General features: G+C 37.6%; 1 protein-coding gene across 1 annotated transcript in view; it reads right to left on the bottom strand.

The window, feature by feature from the left end:
- Nucleotides 1–25,184, bottom strand: part of frem1b (Fras1 related extracellular matrix 1b) — a 147,191-nt gene that overhangs the window by 91,229 nt on the left and 30,778 nt on the right. Inside the window, 5 exon segments of the mRNA XM_055641852.1 lie at nucleotides 7,375–7,465; nucleotides 8,696–8,892; nucleotides 12,570–12,712; nucleotides 16,674–17,018; nucleotides 18,420–18,551. Of these exon segments, the coding sequence (XP_055497827.1) occupies nucleotides 7,375–7,465; nucleotides 8,696–8,892; nucleotides 12,570–12,712; nucleotides 16,674–17,018; nucleotides 18,420–18,551 (908 nt within the window).

Here is a 25,184-nt window from a genome sequence, read left to right as displayed (position 1 = left end):
TTTTAGCTGTGGATCATTGCAGATGGCAGCCACACATCACCGCTCACTTCTTAACGTGCCATCAACTGCACCATCACATCCACTCTTTGATACATCATCAAAACTCTCCAGTTAATGGGGTCATTAATCCATATTTGACCAAATGGATGTTAATTTTATCCTTCATTTTTCTTTCTACATGTTTCCTACTTACCAACATTAAATAAATAAACCTTCAATGAATAAAACTGCAGAAACTGAAAATCTGGGTTCTGATGATAGATTATTGTCCTGGAAGGGAAACTATTTCTCTCGCCACACAAAATTGCCTGATCTGCTGAGTATTTCCAGCATTTTCTGTTTTGACATTAAAGATCGGCTTAATTGATTGCAAGGTTTATCTTTCTCCCGTTTTTGGAAATAAAAGGTGTAACATTTGCGACCAACTAGCACATAGCTTTGGCAAATCTTCTTCCTTGATAAACACTAAAACAGTCTTGATAGACAGCCTTACCTTCTGCCTTTTCATTCTGACATTTAATTAGTATAAAACTGCTCCTCTGACAAAAGACCTCTGGATTCTTTATTTACAGAATGGACAAATCAATGTTTATCATTTCCTTTTTCAGTGATCTTACAGTATCTGTTATTTTTTTTATATTCAACTCAATTCTCCCTATATTACCAAGCATATTTTTGCATTTTGCTTTTTAATCCCATGCTTTCTTTGTTTCCTTTTCTCCTATAAGCTCTGACATTGGTTACCCTCCTTAGCCTCTAGTTGGAATGTACGCAGACCTAAGCCACCTGGACCTGAAGACTTTATTTGCCCAACTTCATGCCATTTAACATACATTCTGAGATATTCTCAGTTCTGTTCTGCTGGGAGTAATGGCTTTGCCAGGTTGAAGAGGCATTGAGAGGATTTTCATAAGATCATGTGATAGGAGTAGGATTAGGCCTTTCTGCCCATCAAGTCTACTGCGCCATTCAATCAGCCTTTTCAAAGGTTATCAAACTTGAGTTAGCAAAGTTATTGCCTTTTGATGCAGAAGGAAAAAACCTTTCAATCGAAACTGTCAGCAGAGAACAGTTGCTAGTTTCACTGATGTAAGCAGAATTCAAAATAGCTCTATCATTGTTTTCGGAGCAAAGTCCACAAAACTGAATGTTCTCTGAGGGAAAACTGTACAAGATACGTGGAAAAATATCAACTGATTTGCAGAAGTTTGGAATTCATCAAACCCAGCACATCTGAACTGCATGTAGCAAGTTCTGAACAAAGGTTCAGCAACTTTAAACCATTAACTGTTTTTCCTCTCACTGATGCAGTCACACTTGCTGACTATGCAAACATTTTCCTTTTTTTATTGCAAATTGCAAGTGTTGAAGCCGGTGCAGATATCAACAATAACTATGATGATCCTGAATGCATATTTGCAATATATTACAATCCATCATCGGTGAAGCAAAGAAGGGTTTCGGCCCAAAACGTTGCCTATTTCCTTCGCTCCATAGATGCTGCTGCACCCGCTAAGTTTCTCCAGCTTTTTTGTGTACCATCGGTGAAGCAAATATTTGCAACTTGCAAGTTAATTAGTTGATACAGCAATCCGTCAATGTGTTCAGTTAACAAATCTTTAATTGCTGTCCCATTCTGTGAAGAGGTGCCAGAGTATTTTCTTATTGTTGCATCACACATTACCAGTTCAGAGACCATTTTCATTACAAAAGACCCCAGGAGTGTTAACGCAATGTTCTATGTAACCTTTGGTAACGGTGATCTTCTTCTGCATTTTAATACATTGTTAATTGTTCATATTGTAGGCATTGCATCTGTAGCCTCTACTACTGACCCTACTAGTTGCAAAGAGGTCACAGAACAGTATGTCAGCATGAACACACCATCCAGGAGGAAATCACTTAGCAAAATCAAAGCTCCATAGATGAAACATGTCACCCAGTCCAATTAATCAAAAGAACTGAAACATACCATAGAAACCATGTCCTTTCTCAGATACACTGAAGATTTATACAAAGTTTTTGATGATTATATGATTGTATCTACTTCAGATCTGGTGCTATGGGATGATTTCATTGTCAGCCAACAGTCGCAAATGGAATATTTTAGAGATGTTGCTCATGATGACCATCAAGGAATAGTGAAAATGACTCCAATTGTTGATGGAGTTTATATGGTTTCCAGAAACACAAAGTTAACATTTATATACCACGTTAAGCAACCACTATAATCACAGTGAATGCAATAAATGATACAAATGCTGGGATTTCCCAGTGGGCTGTGGATAAACATTAGTGATCTCACTTTGTTGATCTCAGCTCTGGTGATCAAGTGTTTATTAGTTGTTGATGACAATAGTAAATTCTCTATTGCAGAATTTATCAGTTATACATCTGCAAAAGTTACTATCCAGCTTGAACATGTCTGATGTTTGATGATCTGCAACCAGTAAAGACCTACACTGGACTACCTTTCAATAGTAATGGCTTCAGGAAACTTGTTGCCAACTTCGGCTTCACACATTACAAAAGCACACTCTGCTGGCTGCACACTCATGCAAAATAGAGATAATTATACAGCCATGGAAGAAAGTTATGCATACTGTTCATGTCCAAGGCAAATCACTTGAACATTACTGCTTCTTGCAAAATTACAGAACAATGTTATATTCAGTGATAGAAATAATATCAGCTACAGTGGTCCAACATCCCAATAGAATCCATGATCACTACATCCAATTTGCAACGCATCACGCTTCACTTCTCTATGGGCACTCAAAACTCCATCCAGCATCACTGCATCTGCAACGGATAGTGTCAATGTCAAAGAAGAATCTGAGGAATCCCAGTTGACACAAGACCAGTGCTCTCACTTCCTAAAATCATTCAATATAATCTATTATGCAAGTAAAAGCCACCTTCACATCTAAAATAATTAATCACGCAAGACGTAATATAAAGACAAAGAAGATCAGAATGTTCATTTTCGTTAATTTGTCGAGGGATGTTATCTTGCCATGTTAGTACAAAGGGAAGAAAGCACAAGCCATCAGATTCCTGAACAGCTTCTTCCCTGCTGTTATTAGACTCCTGAACGGATGTCCCAGATGCTAAGGATGTATGCTTGATCATCCAATCATCTATATTGCGGCCCTTGCACTTTTACATCCGCATTTTCCCTGCAGCTGTAACACTATATTCTGTTTTCATTCACTTGTTGCACTATTTGTTGTCCTCGTGTATCGATTGATTTACCAGGATAGCACGCAAAACAATGTTTTTCACTGTGACGTGATAATACCATTTCCAATATATTTTCTTTTTGATTATACTATATATCCTGTTTAAGACTGTGTATAATGTTATGCATGTCCAGTATCTGCCATATGGTAAAAAAAAAGAAAACAGCCATTGTTTACACTAGGCTCAGCAGTGAGGGTTCAGGGTCCAGGTGTCACAGCTTATATTGTCCAACCCCTGAAGACAAAACTACAGTGTTCAGAGTGTTGCCTTTCGGGATGGAATTAAGTACTAGTGCTACCACTGAAGTGGGTGCAAAGATTGCCCAATCGCTAATGCATTGGTTGTGGGCACACACAGGACATCGCAATTGGCCAACCATTGATGGAGCTCTACAGTCGCACTGCTTGGTTGTACATTTTAGTTACCACATCAATGTCCACTTTGGAACTGAATTACTTATCTAGAAATAATTTAATTTCAGCAAGAAAGTAATATATTTGTAAGAGAGTCTGTGGAAGTGAAGGCTGAAATACTGCTTTGGAAAGGCACATTCAAGGAATATGAAAACATGGTGAGACTTCACCTTTAGTGCCATACTAAATATACCTACACACTTTTGTAATCGTTATGTGAGATGGAATGCATGTTATATTTTAGGGTTGAGTGATTAGCATATACCATGCAGGCCACTTTGTCCCTCCAAGGCAATCAGCTACTATAATATTGTACATTGCTTTTGACAATTGAGAAAGTGCTGACAGCCATCAGCTCTGATAAAAGAGCACACCTTTTCTCGAAGCCGTAGCATTCATTAGCACTGCCAATGCCAAGCAGAAGGTACAGGCACCATTGCTTCCAAAACATTTCAACAGTGGCAGTTTTGAACTCAATTGATGAAATGTGTGGAAATTCTCTGCTGTATTCCAGGTAGTAGCACCTCCTCCAGCAATCACAAGATGAAAACACAGGAAAACGGGAGCAGGAGTAGGTCATCTGGCCCCTCAAGTTTGCACTGCTATTCTAATGATCACGGCTGCCACATCCTTCAAACTTTCTTCAGTGAGTTTCACAAAACACTTTCAAACATGTATCTGCCTCTTTTTTAAGTACCTTGAAAGATTGAGCTTCCACAGCCCTCTGGAGGATTCCAGAGATTCAGCACCCTCTGCTAGAAAACATTCTTCTGCACTTCAGTTTAAATGAACATTGCCTTTGTTCTTACGCCAACTATCTAAACTAACATAATTCAACCTCCTCCACTTTCCCCTGAACCAGTTCTCCCAACACACTCCTATAATATCCAACTTGCTGTCATTAATCTTGCCAATATTTACATAAATTATAATATTATGGACTACACAACTCACTTTTACCCTTTATTACATAACCATAATATGACTCCATGCAGTGCATTGCAGTGGTTGCAGCATGATACCTGAAAATTGCAACAGACTTCATGAGAATCTTTAAGGTACTTGGTTTCACATTGACAAGCATGTTATGCTTTGATTGTTGGATTTTCTTTTACACTGGCTCTTTAAAATTTCCATGTTTGAGGCTTCATTCAAAGGTGAGCAGTAACCTCCCACTTCATTGAATGATTTTACCTGTCAATATTTAAATAATATTTCAGCATGCCCAGAAATACAAATATATTTTAGTATTGCAACAGTCATTGGTTTAACTGCCCATGTTTGTGAGATCTTGCTCACCAGCAGAATTCAGCAGTGGAACAATAGCCAGGATTTAGTTTAGGATTTAACAATCAAACCAATACTTTGAAGCATTTAAATAATGAAATAAGAGCAAGTAGATTATATATAATGTTCAAATTTTAACTTTCTTACTCTGTATAATATAATAAAACATAGTTTTTATATTGCATTGTTATATCATGCTAAATTATCATGCACTATTATGCTATATTATGTGAATCTCCATCTAAAGATGCAGGTTGTTTTTTTTAATCTTTCTTCATTCAATCTGAAAATTAATTATCCAGAATACATTTAGAAATTTCAGATTTATGTGTATAATTTATAAATCAATAGAAAACGTGTGCCCTTTAGATGTTTTTTCCATTGTAATATAACGAACTAAAACATTATTCTGTAGTTACTTTATTGTTTTTCCCATCTCATCCAGTACAAAAGAATTAAAACAGATATAATCAAGCCAATTCTTAATTATAATCACATTATCCTATAATATTATATGTCAAATAATGAACCATGCATCTAATCTACATGGATAAGATCTCGAGTATAGTAAAACTCTGAGAATCAGATTCTAGTGTTGCCTGATTAGCAAAGATTCTGGACTCAAAAAACAAACATGGGTTTAAGGTGAGGGGGGAAAGATTTAATAGGAACCTGAGGGGCAAATGTTTCACACAGAGGGTGGTGGGTGTATGGGATGTGCTGCCGGAGTTGAGGCAGGTAGTGTCGCAACATTTAAGAAACATTTGGACAGGTACATGGAAAGGACAGGTACATGCCAAAGTAAAGTGTTATTGGGATATTTACTGCACCAGTATTTCATACCAATGAATTGTGAAATTCTGTCAAATGAGCTTGGAATCCCAGCGAAACATATAATTTCATGTCAATGTCTAGTTTGTGAGCCATAAGCTGGTGTGATCTTTGGACCTCAAATTCATTAAGGTAGTGATCACTTTGAATTAGCTGCACATGATCGGTCTTGAGAAATCAAACATATTTCTTTAGATTATCCAGATTCAAAGCCATCTGGTCAGCCCTATTTCTTTGAAAACCCAGCTCAAAGGAAACTCAGTAATGACTGGAGTGTTATAGAAGAGATCACTAGTAACCAGTACTGATAAAAGTGATTGTTCAAATAAAAGCTCTTAATTTGCTTTATAAATTTAATGGAATTAATAAACTAAAATTCCTGTGCTTCTCTAGTTCTGCTAACTGGAAGGTCAGGTTCATCTGCACAAACAGTTTAGTGTGCTACCATAATTTATCATCCAGTTGCTAATCTGAAATCAAAACAAAGAAGATATCGTCAGGTGGCAAACATATCAGTATTGCAGATACTGTCGTTCTTCCGGAGGTATCATGCAATCTTATGCCCCTGTCCCACTTAGGAAATCTGAACGGAAACCTCTGGAGACTTTGCGCCCCACCCAAGGTTTCCGTGCGGTTCCCGGAGGTTACAGGTGGTTGCCTTAGGTTGCAGGTAGTGGAAGCAGGTAGGGAGACTGACAAAAACCTCCGGGAACCTCCGGGAACCGCACGGAAACCGCACGGAAACCTTGGGTGGGGCGCAAAGTCTCCAGAGGTTTCCGATCAGGTTTCCTAAGTGGGACAGGAGCATAACACCACATAAATCAACCCTTTGATGCATCCTGCCTCTGTCAGTTCTTTAAAAGAGCTCCTAAAAATAATTGACCTGAAAAGTTAATTGTGTTTCTTCTCACAGATACTTCTTGACCTGCTGAGAATTTCCTGCATTTGTGCTTAGATTTATTTGAAGGTCACACCCCTCCTAGTTCTATAGCATTCCTAAATCAGTTCAAAAAATCATATTCAAAATTAAATATATGGAATTGAACTTTGAAAAAACTCTTTTAGTCCATTGAATCAGGAAGATCTCTATGTGGATTATGCTATGATGGAAGAAATCACTGTTTTGCCATTATAAGTCACTAACCATTCCACTCTTTATGTTACACCTGGAGAAACTCATGATCAGCGAGAAGATCTCTATGTAACCCTTCTTATGCTAGTGGGCCATGGAAGGGAAAGGAGGAGGAGCCCGAGGCTGATTTTGCCATGAGGAAAATAGAAGAAATTGGGAGAATTGTTCACCAACAGCATAATAATATGAAATCATAAGCACAAGTTTATAATGACAATGTTGGTTAGTTGGATCAAACTTATTACCTCTTAATTTTGTGTTACATTTCAATTATCAGTATAATTCTAACAGTACTGGGCAACTCTTGATTTCAAACATAGAAAGTATTAAAGTACCGTACAATATTTAAAAAAATATGCTTTATTTAATATTTGCACAAATCTTTTGAGAATGTTATCACCTTTTTAATGCTATTTTGCATGTGTCATATTAATTTAAAATGCAGCATTCTCAAACAATTTAAGGTACCTGTGTAAAGGATTTCAGCATGGGGACAGAAGGATCCTTCTTCATATTGTTTGTACTGTCCGTGAAAACAATTTTGCCAGCATCAGGTATTCTGTAATGGACAATGAAGATAAAATTTGAATAAAGTGAATTTTTTCAGAATTATGAATGCACATATCCTTAAATCTGTATCTATATATAGTTAGGTTTAGCTCTTAGGGCTAAGGGAATCAAGAGAAATGGGGGGGGGGAGGGGGAGTATTGTTTTTGGATGATCAGCCATGATTATATTGAATGGCGGTGCTGGCTCGAAGGGCTGAATGTACCTATTTTCTATGTTTCTATGTCTATGTCTATATAGATACAGATTTAAGGATTTTAATCGATGATTACAATTTCTTGAAAAGCATAATATCGTTGAGCACAAAGATAGAATAAGGTCCTTATAAAATTTGAGTTTATTGTGTCATACATCTAATTATCAATCATACAACCTGATTTTCCAATTAACTAACTCGAAATTCTCAAATATAAATCAGATACTAAACTCAAATTTTACAAGGACTTTTTTCGATCTGTGTGTTCAAGCTTTTCAAGAAATTGTTATCATCATTAAATTTCAAGGCATTGTCTTATTGTGCTCTGTTCCTATCCAAATCATATCATATATGAACTAAGCAGGTTAGCAAATCTACAAGTTTTGAATTAATATATATATATATTTAAATTAGTGAAGGAACTTCGTGTAGATTCTAGTCTAACCATAAAATAATTTGGTATGTTTCTGAAAAGTTATTTAAAATCAAGTTACTCATCAACAGAAATTGGTAGGATGACTTGTTTTTAACTGGATTCATCAATCTTTACCATGTTACCACATCTTTTTGCACATCTTACATTAATTGTTCTTTATCTCATCACCATCTATATCTCTCGTTTCCCTTATCCCTAACCAATCTGAGGAAGGATCTCGACCCGAAACATCACTCATTCCTGTTCCGTTGAGTTACTCCATCTTTTTGTGTCTACCCTTGGTTTAAACCAGCATCTGCAGTTCCTTCTTAAACATAACAAAGTATATATTTAAAACCAGATTATTGAGAAGAATCTTGAATGGTGGCAAGGTTAAAATAAATTTCAAAAAAGCTGCAATTTAGGTAAAATTTTATGCCAAGCCTTTTTATTGCATCCAAACCATAGATTCAGCCGCATTAAAAACAGGAGAATAGAATATAGGTGGAAGCTTCCCTTGACTACTGCTAAATGCAACCATAATGTCACTTAAAAAACTGAAAACATTGGATGGAATAAATTAAATACAAAATATAAAGGAACTGTGTACCTCTGATTAGTTGAAGAGAAACAGGGTTTAGTTATTGTAAACATCAATTCATTCTCAGGGTACTCAGTGTCTTTGAAGTGAAGGTGATTCTTGGTGATGTGTCTGATTTCGGTTTCTTTCACTACTAATTGCCGGGTTGCACCATCAACCTCTTTTGGTAACTGGTCCTTCACTGCAGTTACATGAATCACTGCCATCTGGAAGATAAGAATGATGGCAATGAATGATTAATATTGCTTTGTGGCTAAGTGGTAAAAAAAATACCCCCACGTAATCAAGAGATATTTGGCACTTCAGCACCTGTTGTTTGTGTGCCAACTACTGATTTGCCTTGTGATTAATGTGCACACATTTAAAGCCCCTCATACAAAAGAGAGGAAAGCAAGTTAGTGATGTGCTTGTCTGGAATAGTTGGTTTTCTATGCAGGTTACGAAATGTAAGTTTAAGGCTTATACATTCAAGGGTACAGTGGAACAAGTGAGTATTGATCCTGATTCCTGATGGATGGATAACTTTGGTGGATAAATAAAGCTAGTGAAGCAGTTAGTAGATGTGGTTTGTTCACTGACCTTGACCAAGTATGTGAGGTTAATGAATTTCTTGCAGCATTCCATCCATGTCCTCGGGTCATGCTCCTGGTCTTGACTTTGCCAGCTGTCTTCTTCCACTGTTGTTTTAATCTGTGCCTGGAGGTCTTCCTTGCACCCTGACCTCTCTCTCCCTGTACATGTGTCTACCAAGGCTTTCTGTGGTGTGGCAAAAATCTAGCTGACTAACCGAATCTAACCGAGCAAATTGGTAGGACTTTGGAAATGACTTCCACCTCTAGATGCAGCCACATAGCATTTCCACGTTAGGAGCAGTCTTTAATTTGCTCCATCCAGTTTGAAGAGATACTGGCTCTAAGTAAACCTGGTGACATACTCTGGCTTCAAATGGTGTAGTAAGCACTTGTTGCTTGTGGAACCATGACACCAAACAGGCACATGAATGTAGTGTGTTGTGAACGGGAATCGTGTATCAGAACTCTAGAACAATAACTGGTAATATTTGTAATGAGACTGCTTTTGGTGCAACAGTTAACGCAAAAAGCTTTCTTTTTAACGACAATGTGATACAGTTGATGGAAGTGAAGGTCGTAGGAACATTTCACAACCAATGTGGTACTCATGCTGCCAAACTAATTATGCAAGTACAGACACAAAGTAAGTCTTAGAGAGACAAGAACATCAAGTGCTCAAGAAAACAGTCGGAAGCCAAAAAATAATACAACGTCAAGGCGTTTCTTCACTAAATCAGTGTTCAGGCTCCTCTGCTCTTACTGCATTTCTTCCACATTAGCTAATTAGATGGCACATTAGAATACAAACTTGTACTTTAGCAGAATAATTATTCTGTTTTTTGGATTCTATTAATCTAAAATGTATTAAGCCAGTGCTTGAGTAAAATAATCAATTCTCAGTTCTGACAAGAGGTCAGAACGGAAACGTTAACTCTTTTTCTCTTTCCTCAGATGCTGTCTGATCTGCTGAGTGTTTCCAGGATTTTAATTTATTCACTAAACTAATACAATACTTCAAAGTACCAAAAAGATATACAGTGTAATGATAATGAGCAAGGATCTAAATAGAGTTTTGTTTTGTCCATACTTTTAAATTGTGCAATGAAAATTAAAACAAATCCAAAGGGAAGATTGCAAGATGAAAATATTTGGTTAGAGAGACCTAATAAACTTTAGCAATACATAGAAAAGGATCATAATTTCACTTAAAGTCTAATGCTAATTTATTTACAGGACCACTGCCCTTGAAATCCTGAAAGTACTTTGCTTCCTACTAACTACAGTAAAGAGACATCTTAATTTCACATGGCCTATCGTGATGCTGCCGCAGCTGAACTTCAAAGCAAAAACATGGATGGTTACTGGAGCCTGTGGTTATTAAGTTGAATTCAGTTCTGAATTTTACTGCTTCTGGCCTCTAACTAGCGCTTACTGCATTTCACAGTTTGCAGCTCATCGCTACGTATTAGATACACGTGGTAACACAGATTGCACTGTGTCACTGAATAATGCACACTGCCTAGATGAGGAGCTCTAAAAGGATGAGGATAAAAAGGAGGACTTCCATTATAGATAGTCTCTTTCTTCACAAAATCCAAGCCATACCAGTAAACTCAACCATATTTTCTTATTCAATAAACAGTCCCTTCATTTTTTGGAGATCATCCTCTGTCCAACAGCACAAAAAGAAAAATATACATTCCATCTTTCTTGAAGATCACGCCCTGTCCAACTGCACAGAAATAAAACTGCACATTCTAACACAATGTTGTACCTTCCTAAGGGATATTCTTACATGCACCTTCACCCTCCTTTGAGATTTACACTGTAGCTCTAGCATGGCTGATGGAAAGCTTCTGACCATCAAATAAACAGATTGCAGATGGCTCAAGCAGTTTGCAAAACGACAGTTAGCTCTGGACCTAGATAACCTGGCCATAGACTAAATATCGTTATCTTAGACCACATCACTCATGACTGGCTGTGTGGCAAGGATGTGGCAAGAACAGGAGAAGTTACTTCCACCTTTGTTACCTCAATGGCAGACTTACAGAGGACTCTATGGTTTTTCTCTCTTCACACCTATGACCTGAATCACTGGTCATTTCTTGTATTTTAAGTTCTTAATTCAGTTTTGCAGCATTTGCAGCATTTGCAGCTCTTTAGCCGAAGACTGCTCACTCAGAGGTGCCTAATTTTCATTCCAGTAATCTCAGTGGGCCAACAATCAGGTGAGGATTACATAAGGCCAACAAAGGTCCACATTGAAAATTATCTCATTTGAGTCTTGTCTAGCTTACAATGCGATGAACAAAAGCCAACAGCTGCTTGTTACAAAGAATAGTTAACTTGATGTGTGAAGAAGGATCCCGATACAAAATGCCACCTATCCATGTTCCCCACAGATGCTGCCTGAGCTGCAGAGTTACCCCAGCACTTTGTGTCTGTTTTGGTAAACCACATCATCAGTTCCTTGTGTCTATATCTTATAAATCTACTAATTTGTTATTCATTTTGTTCACTTGCTTATTTACTGTGTAATAAACTAGTTCTTCTGTTTTCAAGTTTAAGGTGCAATTATACCTACCAACGTCAATGAGGCTCAAGAGAACAGAGTGATATAACTCAACGTGGCATTGATTTGGCTTACTGAACCAGAGAAAATATCCAAAGACACTAAAATACCAAGCATAATTAAAATGTGTTAGAAGTAGCAGAGGAGGTTTTCCATTATATTACAGAACCAGGGAAGGTAATTCTGTAACACTTGCCTCCATTATAAAGCCACAGAACTTGCCCTATGATCCTAACTGTTATTTTGTGGACTACAGCTCTGTATTGGGACCAGATCCTTGTAAAACTGGCCATCTTTTGACCCATCTTTTCTTGTGTCCTGATTGTATCATGAACTTACAGACCATAACTGACCAAAGACATTGTTAACCAGGAACTATGATTGTTTTGAATCCTCTTATTGTTTAAGATCATGATAATCCCAGGATCAGAAATCACCAAATTGATCAATATAGAAAAGGAATGTTTGGTCTTCTGATTCAACATAAAATAAAATAAACTACATTTATATTAAATTTATAACATAATCAAACATTGATGTGATTTGCACTAATTTTGCTGCAAACAAATACAACATGTTTTTGCTGTTTAGAATTTGTGTTTTTGTGGGTTATCTGGCATTCAGTCAAATATTTGGTTCCAACAACCACTGCTATTATATTTACTATTACATTCAGATATTTTACTCTCCGTAACATTATGAAGAGATGCCTCATTTGGCCTGTAATTATTCTTACCTGGGGGTCAGAAAGATTGGGTGGATCATGACTATCAGACAGAATAAACTCAAATGAATCTTCAAAGATCTCACTTCCAAAATGATGATAGTAAATCAGACCACGGAAGAGATCTCGCTGCAGAAAGCTATTTACAGGATAACCTGTAGAGATAAAGGAGAATGACACAGTAAGAGGCAGATTCCTTCCTCTTTAAATGTAACAGGTACAAAGATGAGCATGGAGAAGTGCAGGTAAATGTCTTTATATTCCAGTACCTTTAGAATATGTGTGTTATGATTGTGTTTATAATTTGTTTGGTTGTTTTGTTGTTTGTCTTTTGCACAAAAGTCTGCGAGCATTGCCACTTTGATTTCACTGCACATCTCGTATGTGTATGTGACAAATAAACTTGACTTGACTTGACTTGACTTGACTTTTATTCTATACAACTCTTAATCTTTTTCTGGGCAGATAATATATCCAGATGAAGTTAGTTACAAGAGCTATTTGCCAGTAAAAATAATTAATAAATACAAATTATTATATCATTCATTTAGCCCAAGGATCTGTGGGGTTTAAAAAATAAAATCACACCTATTTTTGATATTGTCTCTTACCATTTCACATGGTATAGGAGCCCACTATACCAGGAGTGAGCATATAAGGGTAGATATCAAGTTTTATAAATAAGAATATATTTGCAAACTTTTGTTTATAAACCCAACTGTTGATCTCTTGTTATGACTTGTTGATAAGCACTGAGGAAACATGAGATCATAAAATCATGAAATCTAACCTGAATAATAATTGGAATTATTACTTAATAAAACAAATGGCCAACATTAAATTAGTTCCATTCTCAATGAAGAATGCTTGTTTAGTGGAATGAAAAATGAGTGTCAATTAAGCAACTTTCATCCTGATGTAGTAGGTGAAAATAAAATATATTCTTCATCAAATCCATTTAGAATGTTACAGCAATTAGTTTGCAGAACCACATTTCAATAAATCAACCATTTATTCTTTTGATAACTCCAATGAAAAAATTAACATCTTCATTTTTATCCCAACATACTGTTTTTTGTGAAGATTTTGTGAAGAATTGTGTAATATTAATGTAACTAAACTGCTTACATGCTTAATTGCACTAGTAACTTGGTTGGTAGTAACCAGGTGACCAGCTACAGAATTAACAATTAACCAGAGTGTGGCTGGTTTACAATGCCAACATTACTAATCACAGCAGGACTGAACTTCCAACCTTTTAGCCTTTAAAAGTGTGTGGGTTGGTTGATTAATTGGCCACTGTAAAGTACCCCAAGGTGACTGGTAGAATCTGTGGGGAGCTGATGGGAATATGGGGAGAATAGGTCACAGGGAAAATTAGTGGGGAAATAGGATTGCTCCATAAACTGACAAACACTCCATGGGGCCTAAATGGACTTCTTTGACAGCAGAAGAGTTATGATAAAATACAAACATTAGATATGTAGTCAATGGTATAGAGTTAAATACTACTATAAAAGATGACAAACATTAACTGGTCATTTTTTATTTTGACCGCCATAAATTCAAGATTGAATTACAGGTATTATTTTTTTAAATTATAAACATAAGAGGAAATAACAATGCTGCAGGAAACTCAGTTCAGGAAAGATAATTATGAATAATTAAGATAGTTATGAATAAGGATAAGTCTTGACCATGGGGGAAGGTACTAAATTGGGGTAAAGCAGATTACAGCGTTGATAGGCAAAGCTAGAGAGAGTACATTGGGAACAGTCGTTATTGGGTCAGTCCACATCTGACATGTGGAGTTGTTTAATGGTCAGCTGATCAGAGTTCACAATTAGCGTGTGCCAGTAAGATGGAAGGATAAGAATGGCAAGATAGGGAAAACTTGGATGACCAAAGAGATTCTATGTTTTTGAAAAATAAAACGGAAGCAAATGTAAGGTTTAGAAAGGTGAAATCAGACAGGGCCAGAGGAATATAAACCAAGTAGGAAATAATTCAAATAGGTCATTAGAAGGGCGGAAAGGGACCACGAATAAGACGTATGTTAAAACCAAGAAGGTAACCCAGCAGAAGGTAAACCTGCTCAAAGATATAGGGGGGGATTTCTGCTTGGAGTCCATGGATATAGTGAGGTACTACATGAGTACATTACATCTGTATTCACCAAGAAAGAGGATGAAGGACAGTGAGATCAGTGTGGGGAATACTAATACACAAAGTCAGTTTGAGATGTAGAAGGGGATGGTGTTGGGGCTCTTGAAGACCATTAGGGTGGATAAATTCTCAGGGCCGGAAGGGATCTATCTTAGGTTATTGAGGGAGACAAGAGAGGAGACTGCAGGGGTCTTGACAAAGATCTTTGTACATTCCCTTGCCACAGCAGTGGCTTAGAAACATAGAAAAATAGGTGCAGGAGTAGGCCATTCGGCCCTTCGAGCCAGCACCGCCATTCAATATGATCGTGGCTGATCATCTAAAATCAGTACCCCGTTCCTGCCTTTTCCCCATATCCCTTGATTCCTTCAGCCCTAAAAGGACTGGAGAGTAGTCAATGCTGTACCTTTGTTTAAGAAGGGAGGTAGAGATCATTTAGGAATTTACATGCCAATGAGCCTCACATCAGTGGGTGGGAAGCAATTGTAGAGAATTTTTCACAATAGAATTTACTTGCATTTAAAGAGAAGAGGCCGATTAGCATCAGTTAGCATGGCTTTGTCCGTGGCAGGTGATGTTTTACAAACTCAATTACATTTTTAGAGAAGGTGACAAAGATGATTGATGATGGTAGGGCAGTGGATGTTGTCTACATGGATTTTATTAAGGCATTTGATAAGGTCCCACATAAAAGGCTAATCCAGAAGAATAATATTCATGGTATACATGGTGATTTGGTCATTTGTATTTCAGAAGTGCTTTGTTCATAGGCGACTAGAGAGTTGTGGTGGAAGGATGCTATTCTCTGGCTGCAACCAGTAAAGTTCTGCAGGATTTCTGATGAGTTGGTGTGTAAATTTACAGACAATTGTTGGAGTTACGGAGAGTGAGATAGGCTGTCAAAGCATACTATGGAATATAGATTAGCTTCAGAAATGGAAAATGAAATGGCAGATGAGATTTTAATCTGAGCAATGTGAGGTGTTATACTTTGGGAAGTAAAATGTAAGGGCAAAGCATTCAGTTACTCACAAAACTCTTAACAACAGTGATGTGCAGAGGGATCGTGAGGTTGAAGTCCATAGCTCCCTGAAAGTGGCAACACAAGTAGATAGAGTGATAAAGAAGGCATATGGTTTGCTTGCCTTCATCAGTCAAGGCATTGGGTGTGTCAGTAAATTATGTTGCAGTATTGTAGGACTTTGTTAGATGACTATTTGAGTATTATGTGCAGTTCTGATCGCCTCATTACATGAAGGATGCGGAGGCCATGGAGAGGGTGCAGAAGAGATTTACCAGAATGCTTCCTGATTTAGGGGGTGTTAGCTATAATGAGCAGTTGAACAAAGTTGTATTGTGTTCTCTAGAGCGTCAGTGGCTGAGGAGAGACCTGATAGAATCATATACAAAAATAAAATGCAATCATATGGTAGACAATCAGATCCTTTTTCTCAGGGTTGAAATGTCAAAGACTAGAAGACATAGCTTTAATGTGAGATGTGTAAAGTTTAAGGATTTGCATGGCAAGTTTTTTTTTTTTACACAGTGGTTGCAATGCAGTGCCAGCAGTGGAGATGGAGACAGATATAATAGTGGCATTTATGAAGCTTTTAGATTGGCACAGGAATATGCAGAGAATTGAGGGAAATGGATCATGGAGATTAATTTAACGTAGCATCATTTTCAGCATGAATACTGTGGGCTATACTGTTCTATGATCTATAACTGAAAAATCTACATGATGACTCAGGATTATTGTAACAGAGGAGACAGTTTTGCTTATTAGACAACAAAGACATTTGAAAAGGTTGCTGGAAGATTATGTTGCGTTAATGTGGTTCTTACAAAGCAATATGGAGAAAACACATGTAAAAGACAAGTTCAAAAGTTTGTTGGGATTCTCATTTGATATTTTTAACTTTAATACCATTTGGTTTCAGTAACACGTACCTGGTAGATCTGGTGCCATTTTTTTCACAATCTCTCCAGCACGTGGTAGAATTATAATCTTGTACAAAATGTAGTCATCACTAGAATCCAAATCAGAAGACAGTAACATATGGTCCTCTATTAATTTTGATTCTCCTTCTGCTAGTTCAATAGCAAGGTTGTTAATTAAGAAGGGAGGACTGTCATCTTTGGGCAAAATATTAACGGGAAATTTGTGTCTTGTTGCATGTTTACCGTCAAAGATTCGAAATACAATATAATCTTTGGTTGTATCACTGTCGTCATGGTGATAGTGCACAACTCCATCCATAATGTCTTTTATGCTACACATGAATCCCTTGGCACCTGATGATAGTACAAGTCAAAAACAGAAATCGTCTATGAAATGTGAGACTAAACTGATGAAGATTGCATTAACATTTCATGCCATCACTTATCATTCATTTTATGTCAATTACATCATATTTTATTAGTAAATGTTACAAAAAGACATTTAGGAAAAAATTACTGATCGAAATTGAAACTTCTAAATTATTGGGAAAGCATCCTTTAATGTAAGATCAAATTTCAGATATTTCTGGTTGGAAATATTCATATATGGGCCAACCATTTTTTGAGATCTCACGTTTTTTGAGATCTGGCCATCACTGGCAAGGCCAGCCTTCATTACCGATTTGAATTGTTCTGCAACAGGTGGTGATGAGCCATATTTATGAGCCATTGCAGTCTTTGTAGTGAAGATGGCCCTACAATCTGTTGGGAATGGAGTTCCAAGATTTCGATCCAGCAATACTGAAGGGCTAGAGTTGTATTTCCAAGACAGAATAACATGTGTCTTGGAGGGAAATCTACACATGGTGGTGTTCCCATGCACAATATACCCATTATCCTTCTAGATGGTAGACATAACAAGTTTGGGTGGTGTACTTCGGGTAACCTAGGTAAGTAATTTTACTCCATCTTGTAGATAGTACACATCGCAGCCAATGTGTGCCAGTGGTGGAATGAATGAATGAATGTTTAGGAAGGTGAATGAAGAGCTAATCTAGGGAATTGCTTTATCCTGGGTGTCAGGAAGCAATGTTGGAATAGCCCTTGTCCAGCCTGGTGGAGAAAACCTCATCACAATGCTGACGTGCAGTGTAGATAGTAGAAAAATATTGTGGAGTATCAGGAGGTGAATTATTCTCTGCAAAATACCCAGACCGTGATCTGTTCTAGAAGCCACCATATTGATCTAGCTGATCTGGTTATGCTAATTATGATTTTTTTTTTAAAGTTTCAGACACATTCTCAAATAATAATAGTATACCAAATATATCTTGGCCCTCTTTTCAGGGACTCAGTTGCACAGCAGATCAGAGCAGAGTGAGACAAGCAGCTTTTACTTTAGTTTCATGTTGCTGATCATCATATTTGTCAGTAGACTAAATATTCAATAAATCTCCGCTATTATCTCTGATTCTAAAACTCACTGCCACTGTTTACCTTGCAGCCCTGTAGCACATCAGAATTCAATATAAACAGGCAGCTGACTTCATGCAACACGTAAAACACATTTATTTTAATTTTGTTGATTTGAAGCTATTTTATGTTAATGAAGATGATTAAAAATGTTAATGCCCTAATCATGTGCATTAACTCAGAATAATAAAGAACTCTGGTTAGAATACTTTCCCAAAAATATATTTATGTTAATTGTACCTAACATGAAGAGAGATAATTGTTGAAACCTTTGCTTTTTACCTCTAACAGTGAGCCATCCATGCTGCAAACCTTCCACTACTATTAAACGTACTGCCTTCATATTGTCATTGTGAACTATCTGGAAATTATCCCAAGTAATTGGTCGAGATTGGCCTTCCAACAAATTCAGACCTGCACAGATTAGAAATACCTGAATAAGCAAAGCATTAAACAGAACTTGTTCAAACATCAAGCTGGAAGTAGTTAAAGATGTCCCATATTACTGGAATAAAAATCCAGATAGGGCTCTTTCATAATTTTAATTAAATTAAAAATAAATCTGGAAATACAAAGCTGACATTATGAAAAATAAGCACAAAGCTGTTCTAAAGTATCCAAACGGTTCACTAATGTTGTTTGTGCAAGGCAACCTGAAAAAGCTACTTATCTTAACTACTAAACCAGGTTCGCTTCTTAATAAACAGACAACACACAAACTGTTTGGTAGACCAGTTCAAAACTTTACTTAACAGCGGCCGATGGAAGGGAGCGAGGATTCCAGCTAAGTGACCAATGTAGACACTCAACTGTCCCCGGTCCTCTTCTCTGAACAACAGAATTACATTGCTTTAAATAGGTTTTTTGTCCCCTTATCACATTCCACAGACATTAGTCATGGTCAGAAGTACTGGAAAAGGTTTCCACAGAATGCATCACATCAAACCTTTTTTTTACATGGTACAAGATATACTAAAAACATTGTCCATTTGTTTATCTCCAAATAGACCACCCCAGCTCTCTTCGCTGCTTCCTCTGTCATTTGGTCCATCATAAACATAGGTTATTTGTTTACAAAGATGTGACTGTCTATTCCTCTCTTCCTTTATTGCCTCCTCCCCATAAACATTGGTTTATGGCATCTCACTTCAAAGATTTGACCAGCTATCTCTCTAGCTCCTTCACTTGGGAGACAATGTTATCTCACACACCCCGCAACCTGAGGAAAGCCTAATTTGACACTAAATATAAGCTGTAAGCTAGCCCAGAAACCAATTTAATATCTTCTTATATTTTTAACTAAAACTCGGCTTCATCATTCCATCCTTTTATCAAAATTTTGATAACAACTACAGTCCTTCCTGAGTACATACGAAAGACCATAAGCATCTCATCAGACAATTTAATAGTACACTAGTAACACAATCAATTGATAGTGGACAATCGTTTCACAAGTCCCTCCAAACATTTTAAATGGCCACCAACCTCCCCCAGACGTGACACTAATATACTACCATAGGACAGGAAAAGGATCATAAAAATTGCTCAGCCTTTATTCGGCTTCATTTGGATTTCCCTGTGTGCTGGTGTAACTGGTTCATGCTTACTGTTTCCTTAAAATACACCAGTGCCTTGGTTGTGGCAAAAACAGGTAGATTTAACTGGCCTTTGCAGACCTCTTACTGTCTGTAGTCAGGGTATCTTTGCTGCGCTTGTCATGTTTGACTTCAATCTTGTTTAAAAGGAGGTGTGTACCATCCTTTAAATGTGTGTTAGTCCGCAAGTTTGCCATTCTGAAGAAAGTTCAGTCCATGTGGGCTGGGCCACCCCAGAATAAAGGAACATCAATAGCCCATCGTCCTTGTTTCCACAAACTGTTCACAGTCAATCAAATGTATCCAGCGATGATGATCTTCAATCTTTACAGCAGTTCATGTTGTTAGCAACACTTGGTTGTTCTTTCAACAGTCTCAATTTCTTCTTGTCCCAGCACCCCCATCGTATAGCTTTTATGGCTCCCAGCAAAGCTCCTCCAACCTGGGAATGTAGATCTGGCAAGACATGGGTTAATTGCCGACCATACATAATTAGTTAATTGCCCAGGGCCTGTTGGTGGCTTCCCCCCACTCTCCAGGGGCAATAAAAAGTTGTAAATCTTGTTCACCAGCTTAGTTTCACCAGCACTTTTGTCTACTTTTGATCCTTCATGTTCCTTCCTAACACTTCCTTGTGAATTTATTCTTTAATCCGATTATACCCGAAGAGGCTCTCCCCACCTAAATATTCAATTCTCCAAATATGTTCTCTTCCCCAATCTACTTTATCTTCTCACCTTTTAGCCCTCATTGTGAGTTCCCTCAAACCTCCTTTTTTAAGTCACAAGACCATTTTTCATCTACCTTCATTTCACTCACACAGCACATGCTTCAACATCTTTTTGTTTGCTTGAAAACAGTAATCTTGCTTCATTAGCATTTTAAAAGACAACCTCTGTTATCATATCAAAACAATCTTTCCCAAAAGAACTCATTCAGAATCAGTAATCAATAATACATTTACTTTTCTCTGTAATTTTGACATTTCCAATCTCATTTAACACTTTAATCGGGATGAGTCTTTTTTAAACTTGGTTCAAAAGATCTATAATCAGCCAACACATTTTATCCATCGAGTATAGCTCCGCCCCCCATTCATGCCTGTTTCTTAACTTTAAAGGACAAACTTCTTAAAGCGACACACAACTTTGCACATCGCTTCGAATTTCACACATTCCACATACAAAAAACATTGTTTTACAAGCAGTACATATACAAAAACATTGTTTTACCAGCAGTATATAATATTTCATCTTCATAGACATCTCTTTGTAATTTACTTTCCCTTTTTCTGACAAGACTTCTGTTTACCAAAATCCTGGTTACCTAACCCTCATTGGACATTGATCCAGATCATGATTAGTCAGACTCCCCTTGACTTTTCAGTCTCCCTATCCTATCCTCATTTCACCATTGAATTTTCCTTCATCCCCAATTTTTATAACATAGTTGCTTGTCAGAAAAAGGATTTACCTCCTGGGTAATTTTGTTTTGCAATCCCCATTGACTCTTTCCACCATCCCAGATACCTGTGGGTGGTGTGTACAGTGAATTGCTGTCAGATATTAAAATGTGCACATTTTTCCTTAGTAATAGTGGTTGGTAGAGCTTTACTCCACCTACTAAATAAATCTAAAATCACTACGCAATATTTATAACACTGGGCCCTTGGCATCTCAATAAAATCAATCTGTATGCCTTCAACCGATCGTGATGGTATCCTAATTGGTTTGCCTGGATTACTTCATTGGCAAATTTTACATTCAGAGGCCTGCTTCAGTGCCTCTTATCAAATTTTCGGGTGTCACCACATTTCCTTTGTTATCCTATCATTCCCTCCTTACCAGCATGGGTAAGACGGGTAAAAATGTATCGTATACACCAACTTGTCCAAGCGGGGTGTGCTGAATCAATGGCACAGCCCACTTGTTTCCATAGTTATTATTATATACAAGAGGCGTCCCTCTGTAATGTACATACCTCCCTCATATCTGGCAGGACCGTTCTATTTGCTAGTATCTGTTTACCAGATGTCACCACATTTGGATGTACAGGCTGCTTGCTTGGATATACTATCAGCAACCCATTGCCTTTTGCTATAGGGTCCCCAGCACCAGTGTGTGCAGTACATTTAATAATGATCAGCTGTTCTGGTAGCATCAATGCCTTAAACAAATTACACACAGAAAGGCATTCCCGTGCACCCAATCCTGGAGAGCTTTGTAAGGTCAGAACTTCAAGTTATAGGGACGTTACTGACAGAACTGTCCCAGGTAAAGATGCCATTGCTACTGGTAGACATCTCTCAAGATTATCTAACTCCTCCTCATTTTCATTACCAAATAGGGTTGTCGTGCCAGACATGAAGTCTCCTCCAGAGGATTTACCAGTACTGGGTTTATTTTTACTAACCATCACTTGTTTCTCACCTCCTGCCTGTCTTTTAATTCTATTCTCTTGTTCCTCTGCCCACTGGCATTCTAGTTGCAATAATTTCCATCCTTTCCTAGTGCTATCCTTGTTTCTTAACTCTATCTAGCAAAGTTACAAAATTGTGAGATTTAAAAAATCAAGTCAAATCTGCAATTTATCCCATCAGATAAAGCATAACAATAAGTTTAATTTGCCACCTAATTCACTTGCATATCTCAAGTAATAAAAAAGTTATGGCCATTTTCATACTCGGAAATTAGCATCTTGTTCCCTATTGATTTTCTATGGACATAACAAAAAAACTGTGATCATGGACAGTCAAAAGCCCATAACCTTCTTAAAAATTAAGAGAACTGAATGAAATTTTCAGTTATCATAGATTGAACCATTCTGACACAAATATAAAATAATCTTACTTGGATGACCTGAAATAAAAGCATATAATTAGTTAGTTACCCAATTGTAGCTAATTTCAAACTTCAATTACTAGATCTAAACATCTATCCATTTCTTAATAAATGATTAACATTTTTAAACAGCCCAAGTGTCCAAATAATATTCACAAATAATTCACAATAAAACATGATCTCTAAATCTCATCTACATCAATTTATAGGCCAAATGGAAGGAATTTAGTGTTCAATTGCTGTAAATTAAAGTCTATTTTAAATCGGCTTGTGGGTTCCTGTCTTCCTTTCCCATATCAACACCTCTGCTTATTTAATTGTCTCAACATTCCATGTGCCCCCTACAGGCCAGGCTTCATCCCCCAACCATTTGGTCAACTTGTAACTTAACATTCTAAATTTCTTATTATACATAGGATTCAAATAACACATATATAGGACTGGTTTCCATAACATTCCCCATAGATAGATAGAAAGAGAGTGAGAGAAAACAGACTTCTTAATTCCGAATCGTCCCAAATATATCAACCAGGCTGACCCACTAAATGAGACCCCAGTTTCTCAATTTGGCTGACTTTTTAATTCCTTAATATACGACCCAAGTGTCTCAACGAAGCAGACCCGCGAACCGAGACCCCAACACCTCAACTTGGCAGACTTCTTAATACTGTAATATACAACGTCACTTATTTCTCAACCCGACAATTCTTCGGATGTCTCAATAAGCCAGACACACACCTCAACCCCCGTATCTCAACCCGACAAATCACGGATATCTCAACAAGGCTGATGAGCCCTTAGTAGAGAGAGAAAAAGAGAAAACAAAGATAACAGAGAGAGAAAAAGAGAAAGAGAAACCGCTCAAGTCCTTCTTAAAAATATACACAATTCCATCTTAAAAATACATACACAATCCCTTCTGTAAAAAAACCCCATATAAAGCCCAACTGGTCTTACCGTTGTCTGTTTCGAAGAACCTCGGCAGGGAACCAATTCAATTTCTGATGAAGGATCACAGACGTTCCCGGGAGTTTCTAGGGAGTCGGTCTTACAAGGGGGCCGATAGAGCTCAGTTATCTCCCTTCCAATCCCGGCAACCTCCGCAACCTCTTGCACAGTCAGCCGTTGATGTGGTCCCAGCGAGGCCTGCATAACTACGCCAATGAAAAAGCTACTTATCTTAACTACTAAACCAGGTTCGCTTCTTAATAAACAGACAACACACAAACTGTTTGGTAGACCAGTTCAAAACTTTACTTAACATCGGCCGATGGAAGGGAGCGAGGATTCCAGCTAAGTGACCAATGTAGACACTCAACTGTCCCCGGTCCTCTTCTCTGAACAACAGAATTACATTGCTTTAAATAGGTTTTTTGTCCCCTTATCACATTCCACAGACATTAGTCATGGTCAGAAGTACTGGAAAAGGTTTCCACAGAATGCATCACATCAAACCTTTTTTTTTACATGGTACAAGATATACTAAAAACATTGTCCATTTGTTTATCTCCAAATAGACCACCCCAGCTCTCTTCGCTGCTTCCTCTGTCATTTGGTCCATCATAAACATAGGTTATTTGTTTACAAAGATGAGTCACGTCTATTCCTCTCTTCCTTTATTGCCTCCTCCCCATAAACATTGGTTTATGGCATCTCACTTCAAAGATTTGACCAGCTATCTCTCTAGCTCCTTCACTTGGGAGACAATGTTATCTCACACACCCCGCAACCTGAGGAAAGCCTAATTTGACACTAAATATAAGCTGTAAGCTAGCCCAGAAACCAATTTAATATCTTCTTATATTTTTAACTAAAACTCGGCTTCATCAAACCTGCTGTTCCCCTTTCCTCGGGTCAATATGTGCAGATGGGTGTACTCTTACTAGTACCCTGAATGGGTCAGTAAGGCACCCAGTTACATCAATATCTCTTCAGGGCAGCTGGCAATAGACGATAAGTACTGGCCTTGCAAACCATGGTTATCGTTGAGAGTGAAAAATAAACAATACTCTTGATATTCATTTAGGAAGAAGACAGGAGAAGCTGAGAAAGAGAAACGTTGTAAACCAATAAATGAAGGAAACAATATGAGTCCGAAGTTGAAAATATGGAAGTGTCAACTTGACTTGCGGCCAAGCTTGAGGTGGAATTACACAGGGGAGCTCACAACCCAGAGATATGAACATTAAATACTCTAATTTTAAGTAACTTCCACTTACTCCCCTATCCTCCCCCCTTTCCCCCACCCTAATTATTTCACCTGTTCCACAGTTCTCCATATGGTTTTCCTCTTGGGATCACACCTTCCCTAGCCAACACTGGGCTTCCCAGGCACCACCCCGCCCGAGGTAATTTGTGATCTGAATGATTCTGGTATTTTCTTTTGCTTCCAGCTCTTCAACCCCCTCCCCAATTTTCGGTCTGAAGAAAGGTCCAAACTCAAAATGTCACCCGTCCTTTTTCTCCAGGGATGTTTTGACCCATTGAGTTACTCCAGCACTTTGTGTCTATCTTCAGCACAGAAGTAACTGGATTTGCAATGCATTTATTTCAATGAGAACAGACCTAACTAGAAAATTAATTATTAGAAATCAAGATTATTTATAACTATC

The sequence above is a fragment of the Leucoraja erinacea genome, chromosome 10, assembly GCF_028641065.1.
Source record: "Leucoraja erinacea ecotype New England chromosome 10, Leri_hhj_1, whole genome shotgun sequence".
NCBI lineage: Eukaryota > Metazoa > Chordata > Chondrichthyes > Rajiformes > Rajidae > Leucoraja > Leucoraja erinaceus.
The sequence above is the reverse complement of the archived record's forward strand: the minus strand, read 5'-3'. Positions and strand labels throughout refer to the sequence as shown.